At 39.7% G+C, this 22,697-nt stretch overlaps 1 protein-coding gene across 1 annotated transcript in view; it reads right to left on the reverse strand.

Annotated features, from left to right (window-relative positions):
- Window positions 1-13,692: 13,692 nt before the first annotated feature.
- LOC124544696 (GPI transamidase component PIG-S) overlaps window positions 13,693-22,697 on the reverse strand; it is a 58,024-nt gene continuing 49,019 nt past the window's right edge. The window contains exons 6-8 of the mRNA XM_047123335.1: window positions 19,840-20,126; window positions 14,838-15,184; window positions 13,693-14,030 (exon numbers count right to left, since the gene is read on the reverse strand). Of these exons, the coding sequence (XP_046979291.1) occupies window positions 13,916-14,030; window positions 14,838-15,184; window positions 19,840-20,126 (749 nt within the window). The 3' untranslated portion in view covers window positions 13,693-13,915. The remainder of the gene's footprint in view (window positions 14,031-14,837; window positions 15,185-19,839; window positions 20,127-22,697) is intronic.

Genomic DNA, 22,697 nt, shown 5'->3' on the forward strand with positions numbered 1-22,697 from the left:
TAATCGGCGAAGGAGCACTGCACTGTCCGGAAGTGAAATTACCGACGCGTTGAGCGGGTTTCGACGGACGACGTGTGCATCTCAGTCGCATTGTCGATGTGTGAGAAGGTGACAAAAGTTACCAAAAAGCACGATTCACACAAGAGTCGGGAATTTACACACTAATTACACTAACTGTACACTGCATCCAGATGTGGCGCGATGCGAAGTCAATGGACGTAGAAATCAGACAAAGGGTTGCTGCATTTTTTGTCCATGGCAATGTTCCAGTACACATTTCTCGTGTCGTAAGCCGCGTTCGTGAGCGTTGGGGTCACCAGTGCGGGAGTCAGGATGTTATGTACGGTAATATCAAACCCAACATTAAGTATTCGCTCGTTTATAATCAATTAACTTTATTTTGATCATGTCGGTACAAACACATCCGCTTGAATACAGTGTTCGGAACACACTGAGATCAACAGTTTTCAAAGAAGTTCGTTCTCAAAGATGAGGCAGTCGACTCTTGCAGTCGATAACTGCCACACTCCTTTATGTGTAGTTCCCTGTTTTCAAGAGTACCAGCCCCAGAAAATATTTTAAATTAATTTTACATTTCCACATAATACTTATCAAGTAATAAAATACAATTAAATGAATTGATGAGAAAATAACAAGCTAGTATCTTTGTATTATTTCAAAAACCTGTAACAAAGTCCAGAGTAGCAGGTGAGTGCATAAAAATTTAGTCTTCAAAGGGTTGTCTGAGATCAAAGAGCAGCACTACAATACAAACACTCAGCAATATGGCAGAGGCAGGGTTCACTTTTTCAGTGTAAGAAGTCTCCCTGGAACCTTACAGCAGAGAGGGCTGTGAGAAGACCTCAGCCAATAGTACACTGACTAGGACGACATCAGGACAGGACCACCATCTACACGAAGAGAATATAAGCGCTGCGTAGCCTGCTGTGGAAGAAGAGCCATCATACAAATGCTACAGCAGTGAATTATGAACTGTTTTGTTTTGCTTGCATTGAAATTGTGTATACTGATGAACATTGATTATTTGCCTGTTGCCACTTGCTTTGATGCAATTTCGTGAATACACAAAGTTAAGTATTGTCAATATAACTTACTGTAATAAACTCCATTAATACGATTTGCTTAAATTGTTGTCTAGCGATCTGAGAAAACAGCTTCCTGGGAACCCTATATTAGACGAGTGGGCAGGATACCACACAAATATAAAATGTGGTTAATACTGTGTGAAATCTGCAGCAATGGAACATCAGGAGAACTAGTGTCTATATCTCACACTCAAAGTATCTTATTAATTTCAGAATTTGTGCCCACTTTTTAAGCAAGATGAACCCAGTGCTAATAGATTTAAGGAGAATAATTGTGTTAAACATCAATGTCATAAACAACAGCTTTTAATAACTGACCACTGACTCTTCTTTATGTTTTGTAAATTACACACACCTTGATTCTTTCTATAATTCTGCTGCAGTAATGTCTCATAAATTTGACTCTGCAAGCCGCAAGGTCCTTATTGTCGATAATGGCATGGTGCAGCATACTGCAATTGAACATGCTCAGAAACATTTGCTTCTCATTAGGATATTTGCCTTAATAGGGAAGAGTTCAGTTACAAAACAACTCTAGATCCCAGAGATATTTTATCAGGCATTCTAGGTTTTCCTTTATATGGGAGTGAAACATCTACTAAAATATTCCTTTCCACTTTTTTTTATTATGATTATGGGGCTCTGATGCAAAGAGTATGCCCTGTCTTTGTTTTAACAGATGATTGCAAGAAAGACACGCTTCACAACTTCGCTTGGCAAATAAAACATTAGGCTTGGTTAGCATTAGCATCCCTTATCTGCATATCTGTACTGTGTTGGGCGCAGCACTATTCCAGTGGTGCTGGCATTGATTTGAATTTCCCGGGGGCACTGCTGGGCGACAGCACTTGGCTATAAGCGAGGTGCAATCAAAAAGTAATTGAATTTTTTAATCTCGCAGGATTTATACATGATTTTCAAAACTTTTTTTTATCTTGTTGGTGCCGTACACATGTTCCTGATGTATGTTTGCATTTTAATCTGATTCAAATATTTAGTTTATTTTGACAGTCTTAACGGTTATATGTGTTTATGAGTGCTCGGCAAATTTTTACTTTCGAAAAAGATGGAGCAAAGCATTTGCATTAAACTTTGTTTGAAAAATGGAATTAAGTGCAGCACCAAACTTGAAATGTTGACAGTGGCTTTTGGTGAATCTAATATGAGTAAGAAAAGAGATTACGAGTGGAACAAAAATTTCAAATGGGATCAAGGGGACATAGAAGTTGATCGCACAGGATGCCCTAGCACATCAATTACTGACAACACTGTGGAGGAAGCAAATAAAATGGTTCTGGAAAATTGCCGAATCACTGATGATGTTAGTATATCTTCTGTCTCATGCCAAGCAATTTTTTGAGGGTGTTTTTGACATAAAATGTGCACCAGCAAAACTTGTTCTGAAATTGTTGAATTTTGACCAAAAATGAAGACATGTAGACATCGCTCAGGAATTGATGAATGAACTCGGCTATGATCTGGAACTTCCAAAGAGGGTTACAGCATGGGTGTACGGGTATTACGTCAAAGCCAAAGCCCAATTGTCCCAATGGAACTGCCTGAAGGGTCAAGACTGAACAAAATTCAACAAGTTTGACCAAATGTAAAGGTTCTTCTCACTGATTTCTTGGGTTACAATGGGATAGTGCATCATGAGTTGCAGCCTTATGGTCATAAGGTCAATAGCAAATCATATCTGGAAATTATGCGCACTTTGTGAGAAGCAATCGAAAGAAAATGGCCAGAACTGTGGCAAAACTGCTGATGGAAATTGCATCATGATAATGCTCCCACTCACACTTCAATGCTAGTTCATTGTTTTTTTTTTTTTTTGCCAAAAAGAAAACTTATGTTGCCTCAGTCACTGTATTTGCTGAATTCCTTCTATTCCCGCAGCTGAAGAGAACCATGAGAGGACATTATTTTGCCACCATTGATGATACATAAAAACAGATTCACTGAAAGAGCTGAACACCGTAATCAAAAGTGAGTCCACAATTGCTTCCAAGATTGAAGTATCACATAAGTGTATTGTATCTGAGGGGGATTACTGTGAAGTGGACAAAGTTAATCTTGATGAATAAAGAGAGATTCTTTAAGAAATAATTCACATTACTTTTTTATCACATCTCACAGAGAGTGGAGTTGTTCCAGCACAGTCTGCAACCGTGACTGTAGTTGGGTGTGGAGGCACCAATATTATCTGGCAGACAATCAAGTTGCAGGTGTCAGAGAATGTCTACCATTATTGTCATGAATATCCTGTACTGGACATTGTCACCTATCATAGTGTAACTCCTACCAGTAAATGTTTAAATCAGTCACGTCATATCAGTTGCTAAGTGATACATTATTTCTTTGACGTTTGAACCGTGTTACAAGGTAAATTGTTAATACTGGGAAGATAATATTTATTTGATGAGAAATCATCTCTTTAAGAATTGAGTTCCCCTTGAATCTCATATATTAATACCATTCTTATTATCCATATAGACAAATGTTATATGTTTTATGTTCTAAACTTACTGTATTACTCAAGAGCTTTCTCTGTGATAAGACTTTTCTGTTTATTGTCTTTGGAGTTAAGCGACTGCAAGATTGATTTTATTCAGTTCAGTGGCCTTAATAAATATTGGGAAACATAGTATATGTAATGAATTCAGTCCTACCACTCTCCTGCCATACTGAAACATCCTAGAAAATGTAATCTCATGATCAATTCACACATGTATCAATCACATGCAACTATGTCACCATGGTGTTTCTGTTCTTTTAGAAAGTAGATTGATGTCTCATAAATTGCTACTAATTGGTGAAAAAAAATTGTAAGCAATGTGACGACAGACCTACAATATAATATAACCATGTTCATCAGATTTAAGAACGATAGTTCTGCAATGTAAAAATGAATGTAGTCTCAGGAAGTCACCACAGGTCGTATTTATGGGCAACAAAGTGTAGACTACTGTTGGGATTAATTTATGCAGGATGGAACAGTGTGTCCTGGTGGGAATGGTGTTGTTTGTTCAACAGGTATACTACAGAAATATTTATGCTGTGCTGATGAGGGAGGAGAGGAGTGTCTGAATTGGTAACAGACTCAATGCCTTCAAGTGTTGAACTCTATGATCAGAGAGGCTTTCAGCAGATACTGATGCAGTACAGCATCCTGTTAATAGAAACTAGCTTGTCATGCGATTCACATCCTGCGTAGCAAGTTGCACAAGTTTTTCCAGCTTTCCATTGTTGTTTCATTAAGCACTCTCATGCCCAGTATACTTTCCAGGATAAGGAAAGTGATCACTGTGGCAAAATGGGACACACAGTTCATATTCCATGTAGCATGCCTTGGCAGGTGGTACAGTCCTGGTTGCCATTGTCATGGCCAGCTCACACTCAACAAGAACAACTCTGAACACTGAGTGTAAAAATATAAATAAGTTGTTAATGCAGCTGGACCTATTCATGGAAAGACCTAAGTAGATACTCATCCAGTTTACCACAAATACAACTTCTATTCAGATTCATCACAATACGGGCACTAAAGTGCCGTTATTAAATGAGATTCTGTTGTTATGGTAAACAAAATATTCTGCTCCAGAGTTTGCAAACTAGACATTATTTCAAGAACGTCCCACGCCGTCTCTCTTCCTAAGTTGTTGCTTCTGCCTGAGTGCAGAACTTTTCTGGCTTAGATGCCTTTGGTTTTCAGAGTGATGACAAAGCATACTGCACGATCATGCTACCGCAGCAACGTCCAAGTTCTACCATGCTCCCCCTATTCCCATTGCTCTCCATTATCCTCTCAAAACAGATCATCATCTTGAGTGGTAATAAACTGTGATGCTGGTCTCATGCAGTCAAAGGGCTATCCTTTTCATCATTTTAAAGAAATCTAATGGCAAACTTTGCCTCTGTGGGAAGTTCAAATCCACTATCAATGTTCAATTTGTGGTGTATTACACAATTTCTTGTCCAGAAGACCTTCTGGCAAATTAAAAAGTGGCTGCTGCTTCTCCAAAACCAATCTGTCTGATGCATATCTCCAGTTTCCACTTAACAAACAATCCAGCTTGTGCATGGCTGTTTGCATACCACTTGGTTTGTATCACTCCATCACTTGCCTTTCAACATTGCTAGCACCTGGTAACTTTCCAGCACTATGTCAAGCAACTTATCTGCAACATCCCCAGTTGTGGCAGTTACTTGAATGCTATAACTGCCTTGGGCCATATGACAGCTGAACACTTTCGGAATCTGTACCTACTCTTTTGAAACTCCAGCATAATGGTCTCGTGCAGCTCTGCTCTTGTGAAATTCTCCCAACTTCAACCAGAATATCTAAACCACATCCTTAGTGGCAGAGGATTAGAATAAACACAAAACTGAAAGCCTTTACTCACCAAAAGGAAGTAAAAGTTTTCTTAGGAAAAATAAATTGCTCTAACTTCATACCTCAGGCATCTTGGATTGTTAAATCTTTTAACAATTGGCATATGAAAGTCAAGATTTGTTGGACTGATACCTGTCAGGCAGCATTTACTGCCTCAAAAACAACCCTTAAAAAGGTTTCATGCCTAGCTCCTTTTGATCCCACCAAATTTCATCTTGGCACCCAAGGCCTCACAAAATAGCACTGGAGTGGTCCAGTCTTGTAATCCTGAGGCCTCCAAACTACACATTGCTCTAAATTTAATTTTTTTAGACAGTTTGTTTTTATGTAATTTTTAAATACAAGTATTAATTTATTTATTGTTTATGCCTATAAAACTCTGATCCCACCTCAGATTAACCAAAGCCAAATTGAGGAAAAAGCTGACTATTATTTTCGGGGTTCAACAATTTCCACACACTGACTTAATCAATAACCATAAAACACTCCTTGTTCTCTTCAGATCTAAATCCAAGCTGCATTATAAAACAGCTTCAACAATGGAACAACATTTTAAGCAGGTACCACTATCTCATTTATTACCATCCAACATATCACAACATGCAAATACAGACACAGACTCCCACATCCCCATGGGCTCTGATTACCATTTGATTCTCGAGCACATGTGCTACCTGATCAACACCCTCAGAGAAACTACTTAGAATTTTGCAGTCAACACAGAGGTCATTGCCTTGGCAATGAACCCCACCACCAAGATGATACTTTATAAAAACAGTTGTCCCAAACATCTACCTCCCAAACCATCTCTAGAACTATAGACACCTCATTCTCCAGCATCAGTTACAGATCAGCAATGGGATTGTTGTCCGCCTCTTGGAAAATGAAGACTGCAAGGAAGTCTTGTGTTGATTACACTGCCTCTGTGTCCTGTAGATGTTCCACACCAATCATTGGGACATCACTCATATGGAGGCATGTCACACCATCACGTCTACTGGCCAGGTATCAACAGACACATTATGTATATACCTGCCATCTAAGAGCCCTGTATCAATCATGCGGACACTCTGCCGCAGTTGTAAACAGCCTGGTCCATACCACAAGCTCTCTGGGACCAGAACTTCCTTGGTGACATCTGGCGGGTGATCATTCATTCTCTCCAAGTTCCCATACGTAGCATGTATTCACTCAGTCACTCCTTGCACCATCATCTCAACCCTCAAAGTTATTTTCTTATTGCAGGGGGCCCTCAGATGCTTGTTATCATACAATAGGCTACAATTTACTTGGCCAAATTCTATTCTTTTTGTCATTTTACTTGCATTGGTGACATAGTCGCAACTCCGTTCCACTTGACCTCAAATGGCAAATCAGAATGCTTCATACATAGGCTTAGCTTCAAACAATAACTTAATAAAGAAATATGTACAAACCACACAAATGAAGATGCCATGGCATGATTGCTCTCTTTTTACAGACACTTTTTAATTTATCTGAGATGCTACATGGCCACCACCATTGCACCTTGTTAGATATCTTGCATCTCACAATGCATTCCATCGTCCCAGTCATGAGTGTGGGACCACATTTTACGGCCAGACGGGACCCCAGGGACAGTTGTCGTTACCTATAGTAAGATGCTTTTCGAGGTAGACACTAACAGGACGAATCTCCAACACCATGCCAAAGAACTTCATTCTGATAATACACCTTGTCCTCCAGATTGGAACCAGCCTCCCCCTCCACCTATGCAGTATAACTTTAGACCTTACTCTAGGGCATCTTAATCCAAAAATACCTCACTCACTCCCATTCTTTTTTAGCAGACATTTGGGAAGCAGTGGAAGTGGAACCTATGCCACTGCTGCTGCTATACCTTAATACACCTTCAGCTGGCCACCCCCACAGCATGCATACAGGACCTGATGGACAATAAGGACACCAGCGTGACAGATATTGAGATGGATCTAGCCCTGTAGTTGGAGCCTTTGGCTGGGCTACCTGTCACCACGTCATCACTTTTGGTACATCACACCCCCAGATAAACATTTTCGTCCAAGGAGGAATCTTGTACACTGGTCAAAAGGCAAACCAGGCTCCAGGTCTGACATTGACATCTACACAATACAACTGCCAATCTTCTCTGCAGCCTGGGCTAGAAGCAACATGTCAAAATAGTGCAATCAACTACAATATGCAGCCAGTATATGGGAACTGCATCAACCATGCAACACCGTTTCAAATCATTACATAAACCAATTGAGTAAAAACCTGCATTTTTTTTTGCAAATTTGGATATGTACCATGTTACTAAGATGGATGATTTGCTACCATTTACAGTAACTTGGCTTGGATCCTTGATTAAACTATCCTGTTCTATTGTCAACTCTAGTGGACTTTGACTTGGCATGGACAAGTTATGAACTATTTCACGTTTTTTACTGTAACTGTGTTAAATAAATCAGTGTGTTCATCAACTTCAGTGTCAGATTGAAGAACACCATTCGAAGAAGGTAACTGAAAAACTCACATCCTAAGACTGACATAATGTTGTGACACAAATGATATAGGAAGCATGGAGTAATGAAGGAGCATTACAGCAGTGTGTTGAAATTTTGATTGTGTCTGTAACTGTGAACAGTGAGACTGATAGTTTCATTGCTCTGACTCTGAACTACGTGGTGTTTTCCCATTGTCATTGCAAAATTTTGTCTATTTTTCCTAACTTGAAAGAGAGGTCCTGTAGGAGTACAATCTTCATTATTATCCTTCCGAAAACCAAAAAATCTGTTCATCACAATTTATAATTAAAAATTAACTCCACCTCTTCTACAGTTCCAAACAAAATACAACTCTGTGGATTTGGCTCCACCTACGGCACGTCGAAAAAAGAGAGGGTAGGAGAGAGAGGGTGATTATATACATGAGCATGTGATAAACCCCTTACCTCAATAACTTCTCTGCTTCATACCTCTTCTGTGTTGCCACAGATGACGTGTCACAGATCTCATTTGTACTAAGATTCCAGTACACGTGAGGTGCCTATTTGCTTCCCCCGCCCTGAGCGCATGCATAAGTTCTAATAAATGTTCACCAATCTGCAGTCTTCTGTAGTAGTTGTCCCCTGCACAGAAGACAGCGTGTAGGTCGTGAAACCGTAATCTTGAGGCTGTAAGAAAGTCTTAGCGAGGAACTGATATCATGTGAATAATTAAATTTTCAATTATTTTGTTTATATGCGTCACCACTCGTTTTTTATTAGCAGAATACAAGAAACTGCACAATTACATTCCACTTTAGAGTCACAAATAATTTCCATTCTTCAACAAAATAATGAACTGCGTATTTTCGTAATTACTATCACACTGTTCTCAACTACTTGTCCTAATAACCATATATTGCTAATAAAGTCTTGACACTGACTGTGACAGACAACATAGCTGTCCAACTGCCTCTCACATTTACAAACTAGACATTGCAAATTAAGTCTTAACTGATGCCATGGCAGACAACATGTCTGTCCTCTGATGCTGCCGAACCAGCTCTGATCTTACAGCCAAACCACATCGCCCACCATCTAAGTTAGGTGTGATCTGAAGATCTCTGAAGTGCTTCATCTGCCTTTTTGTTTAGCAGTTGTTTATCATTGTGCTATTTATTAATATTTGTGAAATAATGGAATAGCACGCTATTGAGAGATGCTTTAGATTGAAATGCAAGTGTGCTGTTTAGTTTGTCTAATATTAATAACAGAAAATTATTATTTTGGTGGGCAACTTCCAAACGCAGCAGCCAATTGTGGAGAAGGACCACGATTTCAGCAGTCTTTCTCACTGTACCCATACCAAACAAACCATCTGTCATCAGTACCACACACCACATTACATCATCTTGCCACTGCTGCCTTCTCAACTGCTCCAAGAAGAACTTCTTGTACCTGAATATGATGGCTGCAAAGCCAGAAATGTTACACTCTTAACTCCCTGTAGCCGGAACTAATCACTGAAATGACCAGCACTCGAAGAGAGCTATTTTCCAATGGAGAATCATACTTCTCAGCATTATGCTGTCATCATCGATGGCAGCTTAATTCAGAGACTGCAAGTCGTTGACGCATGAATCGACCAGCTCTCGTTGACAGGAACTGTCTGCAATGATCTCTGGGTTTTCTTAAATAGCTGGTTCTCCACAAAGAGACATGCTACCCCCTACTACTTCATGGCTGAATGTAGGCATGGTCTTGTGATGCAGACAGTGACCTCTCGGGTTGCATGGTGAGGTACCTGGCGGCCCTTAGCTCTCGGTGCGCCTCCTTGCAGTATATCCGAAAATCCCAGGTGACTGATATGGATCGTGTGAGCATTGCTTTCCGTAATTTGTGCATTACAGCCATCATGTATGTTGTAGCCGGTGTCCCTGAACAACATAGCAGTCACACCAGTGTATGATCTACTTCACTGAACCTCTTAATTCCATTATATCCCATGTTTATCAAATTGTCTTAACTCCATTGTGTCCCATGTTTATCAACTTCTCTTTCCCACTGAGAGACTAAGAACACAGTTGATGTCAGCTGACATCACTTCCTTAGCTGGAATGCATTTTAAATATATTTAATTTTGTGTCGGACTTCGTGATGGTATTTTATTGTGTTTTAACAGTTTTCAAGATATTAAGCGGTAAGCAGAAAATATTTCCATCAGCGAAAATCTTCCCAATTTCAAGAAAAAGCATAGCTCTGGCTCTATTTAAAATTAGGAACAGATTTCTGACAAGCTTGAAGTGTATTCCTGCTGATGCAGCTTAGACAACTACAGCTGCACGATCTGCGCCGTATGATCAGAGCTGCACATTCTGAGCCACTTGCTTAACTTCCAGTGCCTCAACATGAACGTACTTAAGACTACGCCCCATCCATTTATGGAATTATTGTTTTCCTGAGCTTTTACATTCCTTGTGAAAAAAGAAAATGGTTTAAAAACACTTGTTAGTGTACCATTAATTATTTCTAGATATGAGTGTCTGTGATTGTACTGGAATGTAGATCAAGCATTGCCAAGTATGATGGGAAAATTTGTGGCTTTAGCAATGACTATGTAACTTGGGTTGATTATTTATTCACGCCAAAGGGAATTATGCCTTTTCCTCTGGGTAGTGTTGCTTTCTGTGCAGTCCTGCAGTCATGGCAAATGTGAAAATTTACAGAATGTTGCCACAGTAGTCCCCAGGACATCTTCAGCTTTCTAGCATAGTGGCACATTAAGAAATTAAAAACTATCCTTCCAGCCAAAGTCTAATTTATTTATAACTGCAGAGTGCCCAGTATAATATCTACCATTTCTGCTTTCTTATGAAGCTGCAGAAAGGGACCATTCCTACATGCCAGTACATGGATACTAGTGCCTATTACCAGCTTCGAAATGAACATAATTTAATAAGATGTTCAGTATGAAAACAAAGTGTTACAGATGGCATCAAAGATATGTAAGCATTTTCATAGTTTATAACCTGTTTTTCCACTTTGAAGAGTACTAAATCACTGACATTTCTGCAAAGTAGATCTCTGAGCCAGCCAGTAATTGAAATCAACACCCCACTATCTGAAGACAGCAACACTAGCCATTACACCGTGACGCTGACATTTCAGCTGGTTGACTTTGTTAATAACCAACAGGATATTCAAGTTTTCAGACTCATTTCTTACTTCAGATTTTTAACTTTCAGTGTCAAACATTGCTGGTATATGGACAAAAATATATTTTCTGAATATTTCTAGCTTTACTTTCTATCTTGCTGGATGCACTGGATTTAATCATATGGGGGATGTAATTTCATATTGTTAAATTGTTAACATAGCATGTATATTTATACTGATGATATAAAAAGAATGTATGTATGCTATTTTTTAATCTGGGAAACATTTCTGCAGGCACCCAGGATAAGGCATGTTTGAGGACATTGCTGCGGGGTATATGCAATGTAGCATGACTCCTATGTGGGTATGTAAGCACCGATATGTAGACAAGTGACTATATCTGTAACGCCGAAACATTGCACTTGACAGTTCGTATTACATCAAGTTAGGCTGGCTATATTGCAATAGCGATGTTGCAACAACAGCCTCTATACACACAGCAGATGATATTGTTTTCCATTCCATCTCATAAATATACACTATCGAGTAATAACAGAGTATGCATAAGAATTCATTTTTGACTTGCTACCACAATAACAGCAAATAAACAACTGCATAATAATGTAGATAAAATTAAACAAAGCACATGCTTTCAATAACAGAGCAAAGAAATACAGAAAATAAGCATTTGATGATGACTGATATCTTGAAAACAGTACAATACATAGTTTAAAATGTAAATAATAACCGAGGTGTAACTTCTCACTCTACCTTTTATAATGACAATGATGCAATAAATAACCAATATACATAGCTTTTCATTCACCATTTTATGGTGACAATGGCACAATTCCACGCATCTCCCCATCAACACTGTAGTCGGAATACAGGCTTCACGGTCATCATCACAAACACAAATCGAAAGAATGTCTTTGTCCACAATTTTGTGGATGATGACTGATATCTTGAAAACAGTACAATACATAGTTTAAAATGTAAATAATAACCGAGGTGTAACTTCTCACTCTACCTTTTATACTGACAATGATGCAATAAATAACCAATATTCATAGCTTTTCATTCACCATTTTATGGTGACAATGGCACAATTCCATGCATCTCCCCATCAACACTGTAGTCGGAATACAGGCTTCACGATCATCATCACAAACACAAATCGAAAGAATGTCTTAGTTATGCTTTGGGCCATAACTATGTGAGCCTTTTCTAACAGGATTTTGCATTCGTCTAGCACTTTGTAACGGAAATCCGTACTTTTCAGCAAAGTTTTTAGTGACTTTTCCCACCCCTGAAAAGTTCACTTTCTCTTAGTGACAGTAGTAACTTTGCTGACTTGAGATAATCTTTCCTCCTGTAGTAAGCATAAATGTGCCTGAGCTTGAAAGAATCTAAGTTGATGCCAGGCTGAGGCTGCCTTTTCTTCTTTCCAGGGGTCACTGAAAACACCTAGTGCCTTGTGCTTCTCATTCTTCACTTGTTAACCTGTTACACCGTCAACTTGAAACTCATTCATCAAGTGCAAAGTTGTGGGTATAATGTGGCATTCATGTCTTTCTGACATGCATGTGGTGAATGTGGAAATGTGCACTATTATGACGTTATTACCGAATGCTACGAAACTGGATCAATATGCCGTTAATCTTTTCTTGAGTGGCCAAGGACAAACACCAGCAGACATCCACTGGAGAAAGAAGCATGTGTATGGGGCAGCACATCTATCAAAAACCACTGTTGTGGAATGGTGCACCAAGTTCCAAGCCAGTTGCAATTCGACAATGCCAACCGATCAGGGAGGCCAGCCTCATCAAGTTACTCTGACCCAAGTGGGATACATTCAAGCATCCACCCTATAGTCCAGATTTCTACCCAAGCAATTATCATGCCTAGAGTCCCTTAAAAAAAGGTTTCAAGGGTCAGCAATTCCAGTTAGATGAGGACACGTAGCAGCTAGTTACGAAATTATTCACACAGTGGGACAAAGTGTTTTGCCAAACTGGTACCTTCAGCCTGGTGCGTCTAGGGACGATTGATTCAATGCTAATAGCAGTTGTGCCCGACTGGCGTACGGTCATCTGCCAGAATTTTTATTTGCAGCCCAAGTCTCACGAGGGTGTCATCCACAATGGCAGTTCCACCAACAAAGGTGTTACTGGTAAAGAGTTAATACAAAGCTGCCATCTGAATTAAATGATTATATCAGTCCATATCCTGGTCACATTTGGATCCCCCAGCAGACAAATGAAGCTTTGACACCATTTCTTGAATGTATTTTGACTGTGTTGTAGTATACTATTAAGGATAGAATATTTTATCAACAGGATAGCTGTCATATCTTTCCATTCATGACAATTACTGAGATGCGCAACAGAAATCGGGCTGCTTCATATGATACACAATGTTCATGTTGTCTGCGGAAGTTTGAGTGTACAGTACAGTAGAACCATAATCCATTTCAAGTATTAAATCCAAGACTTTTCAATAAATTCACATACTGTGATGTCAAAGACAAAACATGGGAAGAAATGCACATTGTGTTTACATACTAAGCTTTGTATTGTTGTTCACTTTGTTCACAATTTTCTTTTCAAACAACTTTTGAATTACATCTCAAAGCACAATTCTTGGAAGATAAGATATAAGCATTAACATTTATTAGAATTGCCCTTGTGATTCTTTGGCATTAAAAGTTGAGCTAATGTCACATTAGCTCTCAAATTATTTTTTCCTATTTGTTCATCCACAAGTTTGAAAGTGTCTTTATTCCACTTTCAGTTTCTCGGTCCGCAAGACTGAAATCCAAGTCTTCATCTTTCTCAGTGACATAACAACTGGAATCATCACAGGTAAGAAAAGTGGAATGTACACAGCATACCTGCAAAATAATCAATAGGGCATTTTTAAAATTTCAGAATTTGATGTTAGCTGCTGTTAGCATAAAGACAGAATGAAATGCAACAAATAACAGATGATGCGTAACAAGTAGAGACCAGGGCAATAGTACATAAATTATAAACTCTGTGGAGGCTGGGTCACAAACTTTTGGAATTTGTATAAATTCCTATGTAGCAAGAAAGGTAGGAAACCACTGAAAAGATAGTTAAAAAGAACAGATACTGGATTTTTTTATCCTGTAATCTCTTTGGGCCCACTCTGCCCACACAACCCAAATTTCACTCATCTTGGAATCACACCCTCTTCTCCTGACTGTCTCCTGTTCTATCTTGCCTCCCAATCCACTCCTTCGTGTCACTGTGTGCTGTGCACAACTCCACCTGCCTACAGCCAGAATTAACGTCCCTTGCTTAAAATGCAGAAATCATTAGCTCATGTGTAAGGCGAAGGGGAGAAGAAACTGCTGCAGTCTGAAGAACCATCCTAGAATTGCTTGAAGTGATCTACGAAATCAATGGAAAAAATAAATAAGGCCAGAAATGAAGCTACGTCCTGCTCCTCTTGGCTAGAAGTTCACAGCACTGGACTTGGTATATCCCCCTCAAAATATTATGTATAAATACATTATGGTAGTTGAACTTAATCTAGTCACCATATTTCACTACTGTCAAGAAGAGTACTGACCCATAATTGTATATTTAGTGTGGAACAATATGTATTATTTCTTTGATTGAGGCACATTATGTTTCCACATGTTAAAGAAGCTGCCGAAGGCCATGTTACTCACTTTTGATCATCAGGAAAATACAGAAGAGAAAGCAGAGAAGGATCAGTGAATGCAGCCTCTGCTTGGAGGAAGGCATTTCTTGCACTAGACAGTCCACGAGCAAGATTTCCTCTTGCAAGATGTTCTACACTAGTATGCAGTCCCTCTACAGCTGCTTCAACAGCCTCAGCCACATCCTTCCCAATCACTATGTTGCTGATTTCTTCCAAGAGTGCTGACAACGACTGTAGCGTAAGGCGAGCAGACAGCAGTTGTTCAAGAGCACGGATCCTCATCAAAGCATCAACCTCCCATAATCGAACTGCTGCTTGTGGCTCCGGCATTATAGATGCACGTGCAATAGGAGCCTGCAAAAGATTACACAAATATTATGCTCTGTAGTAACATTCCACTGTGATAATACATGCATTCAGCATTTACTATTACAGTTTTCATGTAAATGAGAAAGTAGGAGAATGATAAGATAACACTGTAACAATAATGAGATTCACGGAAACTAGTAGTGTACCTTTCAAATTGTGCCTTGAAATAAGGTACACTTTATTCACCTTCTCATCACACTACACACAGAATCTTTCCCACTGTCCTTCTAACCTCTGCAACATTGCAGTCAGACCACATGTCTCTCCTCAAATTCATGTCCATAAGTTTATTGGTTAATACCCTCTTCATAGCCACCACTAACAACTTGTCCCATATGCCTTACTCAAGCTCCATTAATGATTTATTTTCTCAGACATATTTCACATCACACAAGACTCAATAAATATCTGCTATCAGCATGATATTCCCATTTTCAAATATTCTCTGTCCTTACATTTATTACAATATTCCTTCTTGTCTTGTCACGTTTTTCTTAACCAATGGTTCTTCACCCTTGATTAGTCTTGGTCTTCTTTCCCTTGAATCCTTCTCTCTCTTTCACCATATGAATAAACTTCTGTTTTGAAAAACAGTACTTGCAGATTTTTATTTATTATGAATGTGGCTGCAACCATGTAGCACATGTAAGTACTTTCCATCCAAATTTAATGGTAAAATCAGACATTCACAGTCAAAAAGAACATCTTAAGAGTATGTTAAAGGCAAAAGAAATGTCGGTGCCTTTCAATATAATGTCCTCATTACCGGGTCGAATATGTTCTTCATTCGGACCTAGGTCTCCGTTTTTCTAACCATTACATCTAATCAGTAAAGCACAAGTCACCGAAGTGGTGCCAAATAGAAATACTTGTACTAAGTGAACAAACAACCCCAGACCTCCTGGCCAAAACTGCCACACAATTATTTCATTGCTAATCTGAAAGCAATGTGGAAAATGTTTCCAGGTCAGGATCCCTTATGTGGAAACTGAGAATTGAAAGAAAGGGTTTAGGGAACTGGGAAAACTGATAATGACAACATATGTTGAATTTCTCTTCTAATCAATTTATTCTTAAAGCCTTCATTGCAGACTTCTGGTACAAAATTCCTGTAGGATTTTACTTCAACTTAAAAGTGAGAAAAGTGTGGGGATGTTTATAGTCATAGTGCAAAGCACTATAAGCTTTAACAAATCTATTCACAAAATCTTTAATGCACTGAATAAATAAATCTGGACAATAGTCTTAAGTTTATAATTACTGTATCTGAAGGTCAGAAAAGAGGTAACAGTAATTTGTTAGTTATTCCCAAGTTACAGCAATATGACATGTATACTGGAATGAGAATAAGCACATAATGTGATGTTGTGCAACAAAGCTCATACAAGGCTAAAATAATAACATAAATTTAAGATAATATGTGGCTCATCTTAGTCAGTTAGCACCACTATTATCACCCATTTAATGTCTGGAATGGAAAGCAGACTGAAAGCAGTAGTTGTGCCACATGAGAAAGGTTTTAAGAGCAATAATGGAACTATTTCATTTTGTTTTTTGTTCTGTTTTTTGTTTTGCAGGAAACATACTGAAAATAGAATCTACAGAATGTTGCACCTTACCCATACAATGGTTTTTGTCTAGTGTACACCAACCGAAAGCCTCAGTTCCATTTTAATGTATTCACATTATTAACCAAAACACTATATTTACAGCATTATAAGATGTGTTTTTTTCCCCAAATTTGTCATTTGAAAAATACAGGGGCACCTTACATTCCCAGACTAAACTATTGCTCTGAAGTCAATTTTTTGTGTTGTGTAGAGGTTCTTACATGTACATATGAAGCTTTGGCGATTAATGTTGTGCAGATTTATTTTGGAGAGGGAGAGACAACTTGGCTTTTTATGAACATCTACCACATTTAAGCTGCAGTTTTCCTGAACCTATTTGTGGTCGAGATTGAACTGATTTTTTAACGGGGCTGTACACCATATACCTTGGCTTTTTATGAACATCTACCACGTTTAAGCTGCAGTTTTCCTGACTCCATTTGTTGTCAAGATTGAGTCAATTTTAAAATTGGACAAATACTCAACAACAGTACACATTTCTGCAGGAAAATGTAAAAGTCTAGAGAGGACCCAGTGGCATATTTGTGTGTTAAGTGTAGCATAATGGAAATGAAGAGTGCGTCAGCTGCTGGTTCTACACTAACGATTAAGAGAGATCAGGCAGATGACACATTTGGAAACAAGAGATGAGGGAATATTGTCACATTCTCACATCAGTATAGATGTAGAAACCGCTATGTATTTGAAAACAGTTTTTTTCTCAGGTCCCACAGTAACCACAACCTTGGAAACTGACCATATTTGGAAGAAACAGTCACATATTTGTGACAGTAAAGATTGCACATTTCATTGCTACTCATTTCATTCACTATGCTAGTAATTCCCACTCTTTGCCATTGCAGAACTAGCAATACATTTACAAAAACCATTGGGAGTATGTTAAGAAGGAAGAAATGCCAGTAGGCTTACAAATGAAGATAATGATATCACTGATGATGAAAAATAAAAATGGCGATATCACAGATGATTGACTTAAATATAAAGCAAAAAATGAAGTGAAGATTAAAATTTACCTAAACAATTTCTTTTTGTTTATTTTATTTCTCCTTGCATTACTGAAACACAGACAATCAATGGTACAAGTTTAGAATAAGTTTAATGTTAACTTCCTATCAATAGAACTGTTTGAAATTTTGATTAGTCAGAGTATGTTCAAAATAAAATTTTCTCAAGGAGTGCCCATCTTTTCTTTTATAAAAAAAAGGGGGTGCAGGCGGAAGGAGAATTAAGAAGGAGGGGGAGGGGGAGGAGGAGGAGGAGGAGGGCACCTCTTATATGGGGGATAAAAACAGAATATCTACATATACATGCAGGAATGGCAAAGTTAGAACTGAACAGTCTCCATCATGTTCATCATAGATAATTTTGATTAGCCTTTCCACTGTTATGAATATTCTTTGCACATTGAAAGATTTGTTGCAAATAAGACAGCATAGGACCGTATTAGCATTTAGTTTCCTAAGCATAACAGGCAGCCAAATGAAAACCGAGTACCTGCCACAATGGGACCATGCAATGGCTCCACTGAAAAGTTATCACCACACGCATTAAGGAATTTATCCCACTGGGAGACAAAACAACTGCTGTTTTGTAGAATGTGGTTGGCCACTGACGGATCCACAACTGCACCCACTCTTGCACATACTCATCCAACTGAAACTGCTGTCCACATGGTCTTTCTTCAGATCACCAGATATGTGAAAAATCACATAGTAAAAGATCCGGGCTGTATGGAGGATGCTCCAGTCTTTCCCAACCAAATCACTGAAGTGTAGTCTTTGTCCAATTGGTAGTGAGGGGACGGCCATTATCATCAAACAGGATGAATCCAACTGACAGAATTCTGGGGTGTTTTGACTTTATGGTGCACTCCCAGTTTCTGCAAAGTGTCTTCAAGGTGCTGTGCATTGATTGTGTTTCCACATTCAAGAAACTCTACGAGCAGAGGGGCCCTGCAGTTGAAGAAGAAGGTTGTCATGATCTTAACAGAACTTGTGTGGACAGTTTTGGATTTCTCTGGAGGGGGAAATGTGGGACATTTCCTCCGCTGTTGGCTCTGTTGTTTGCCATTGGGCTGTCACAATGCTGTCTGCCAAAATCATTCTGTTGCACGATAACACCCGCCCCACCTGCCAATAGGACAAATGCTATGCTCCAGTAATTTGGTTGGAAAACTGCAACATCCTCCATACAGTCCAGATCTTTCACAGTTTGATTTTTCAGATCTTTGGTAACCTGAATAAAAACACGCGTGGAAGTCAGTTTTAGCTGGATGAAGAAGTGCAAGAGTGGGTGCAGTTGTGGATCTGTCAGCAGGCAATCATATTCTACGAAACAGGAACTGTTCATCTCATCTCCCAGTGGGATAAATGCCTTAACAAGTGTGGTAATTATTTTTTAATGGAACCATTCCATGGTCCCACTGTTCTGCAGTTCAGTTTTCCTTTGCTTGGCCCTCATATTTTGCCAAATATTTTTCAGCAAATGATATATAAATACCACAGCTTGAAAATTAATAAATGAATATATTCAAGCAATTATGTTTCTACTATAACAGTATCCCAAAGTAGTACTAGCATGGTACAATAGTGATATATTAATACTTTCAGGGGGACACTACCACTGTCAGTTGCTGTAATAGTGCACACGTAAAAAGGGATGTGGTGGGGGATGAGCTGTGTACCACGTGATATTCCAACCAATTGCATCATTCCACCACAGCTGCCTGTAACACACACTTTGGGGTGCACATAAAACATTTCACGTTAGTTTGAGTATGGTGAAGGTACTTAGCTACTACAGTGTTCATTGTGCGTGGTATAAGGCAAATACAATAAGCATTATGTTAAGAAGTGACAGTTATAGATTTTTACTACAGTAGCATGACCATGAGGTGTGGGGGAGGAAAGGGGGGAGGGAGAGGTGGGGAGAGGGGGGATAGAGGGGGGGAGGGAGAGAGAGAGAAAATCATGCGGCCATCTTAACTCTGCCTAAAATTGCAGTACTTACGTGTTCAGGAATGCCAATAAGACTTCGCAATTGCTGCAACCAAATCGCAGCCAGACTAGGCCAATCAGGATTTACAAGTACTGGTTGTGGGCCCGTACATGCATCTGCAGTAGGATTCTGTAGAACAAGACCACCCCAGCGAGGTGAATGGAATCCCATTGTGTATCCAGGCAAGCCAGAGTATTTGGAAACTGACTGATCACTTGCCAGCAAGCGAAGGGGGGACTCGCTGCACAGTGGTACGTATACAAGTAGTTGTATGCACGGATTATTTGATACATGAGATGCTGCAACATAAATTCCAAATCAATATCATTTCCAAAACACTGCTGATAAAAACCATTATGCATGATTAAAATCAACTTCCAAACAAGTAATACTAAATGCCCCCATCTCAAAACAGAAATGGCTAAAAAACAAATATTCAGCATTGCTTCAAACAAAGATGTCATTGAAATTATCATACCAGCTGCTGGACAATACTGATTAATATGAATAATTTGAGTGAAAGGAAAGGAAACAGGATGTGAAAGAGGTAGGAAGGAAACAATGACTCATAGCCACACAGAGCACTGGGCAATGCAATTGTGAGAGTTGAAACTGCTTGCCAGACTAGGACTTGAACCCAGATTCTCTGGTTCTCTAGAATGGTTGCCTTAACAGCCACAGCCCTCTGGACAAACTTTCCGTCAGACCCAAATTCCCAACTTCCCACTAGTTGCACTGCAACAACCCCTACCCATTAACCCCCTATTCACAGATTTCTGATTCCCGTAAAAGTTCAAATGTTAGTTGTGCATCCACACTGAAACTTTTTATCATCAGAAAGATGTTGTGCCCATATGATTCGCGTCTTCTGTCAGACATCTCTGACAGAACAGACACCACTCATATCTATAACACTGATTAAAACAAATGCTTATAACCTCACACTATTACTAACTTTTAACTCTTTTTAAGCTATTCATTCTTTTGTCTTACTTTTGTGGTGGTTTGCATTTGGGCACGGTCTCAAACCACTTTTTGGTACATCCTGAAAACACAGAGACAAGAGTACACAAAGTGCATGTCACATTATGTCCACAAAATCTATATTTAAGGTTGTTGTTGTTGTGGTCTTCAGTCCTGAGACTGGTTTGATGCAGCTCTCCATGCTACTCTATCCTGTGCAAGCTTCTTCATCTCCCAGTACCTACTGCAACCTACATCCTTCTGAATCTGTTTAGTGTATTCATCTCTCGGTCTCCCTCTACGATTTTTACCCTCCACGCTGCCCTCCAATACTAAATTGGTGATCCCTTGATGCCTCAGAACATGTCCTACATTTACTTACACGGATGCAAGACCTGTGCCATGTATCCTCCCATCACCACCTACTTGAGTCCGGTCACTAACATCACCTACCCCCTCAAAGGCAGGGCTACCTGTGAAACTAGCCATTTAAGGTAGTCAAGAAAATTTGTAGCAAGACACCATGAATAACATAAGTGCCTAGAGCCCAAAATAACATTCGGCATTCACACAATCGTTACCACGAAAATAATAAACAAGATGGATTAATCAACACAACATTTTTTTCTGCTGCAGGGTGAGGCACAGAATCTCTTGGCAGTTCCTACTTTGGCATACTGCATCCTACAATTGGCATGCACCTATCGTATCTGTTAGCTTCAATATTAAGAAAAGGAAACTTGCTACTCACCATATGGTGGACATGCGGAGTTGCTGATAGGCACAACAAAAAGACTCTCACAATTAAAGCTTTTGGAGCTTTTCGCCATTAAGGCTTTCATCAACAATACACACACACACACACACACACACACACACACACACACACACAACTGTAGTCTCAGGCAGGCAACTGAAACCACACTGCGAGCAACAGCACTAGTGTGCATGATGGGAGTGGCGACTGGGAGGGGGTAAGGAGGAGGGTGGGGGCAAGGAAGGGGTGGGATAGTATTGGGGGGGGGGGGGGGTAGCGGACAGTGAAGTGCTGCAGGTTAGACAGAGGGCAGGGGAGGTGTGGGGAGGGGGAGTAATGGAAAAGGAGAGAAATAAAAATACAGCGTGTGATGGTGGAATGACGGCTGTGTAGTGCTGGAATTGGAACAGGGAAGGGGTTGGATGGGTGAGGAACAGTGACTAATGAAGGTTGAGGCCTGGAGGGTTACGGAACATAGGATGTATTGCAGGGAAAGTTCCCACTTGCGCAATTCAGAAAAGCTGGTGTTGGTGGGAAGGATCCACATGGCACAGGCTGTGAAGCAGTCATTGAAATGAAGGATATCATCTACATAAAAGTTCTCTGGGCTTGGAACCGCGTCATAATGTAAAAACTACTGCTGCTATAGAAAAGCCAATGTTTCGGCCACGATTGCAGCGGCCTTCTTCTGGGTATGAGGCAGTATCAAACTCAGAAAATTTTTATGTCGACTGACTCTGGCCGCGGAAGCCTACGCAATTATAGAAGGATATCATGTTTGGCAGCATTCTCAGCAACAGAGTGGTCCACTTGTTTCTTGGCCACAATTTGTCGGTGGCCATTCATGCGGACACAGCTTATTGGTTGTCATGCCTACATAGAATGCAGCACAGTGGTTGCTGCTTAGCTTGTAGATCACATGGCTAGTTTCACAGGTAGCCCTGCCTTTGATGGGATAGGTGATGTTAGTGACCGGACTCGAGTAGGTGGTGATGGGAGGATATATGGCACAGGTCTTGCCTCCAGGTCTATTACAGGGGTATGAGTCATGAGGTAAGGGATTGGGAGCAGGGGTTGTGTAAGGATGAGCGCGTATATTGAGTAGATGCGGTGGGCAGTGGAGTACCACTGATACCACTGTGAGAGGAAT

Source organism: Schistocerca americana, chromosome 8, assembly GCF_021461395.2.
Source record: "Schistocerca americana isolate TAMUIC-IGC-003095 chromosome 8, iqSchAmer2.1, whole genome shotgun sequence".
NCBI lineage: Eukaryota > Metazoa > Arthropoda > Insecta > Orthoptera > Acrididae > Schistocerca > Schistocerca americana.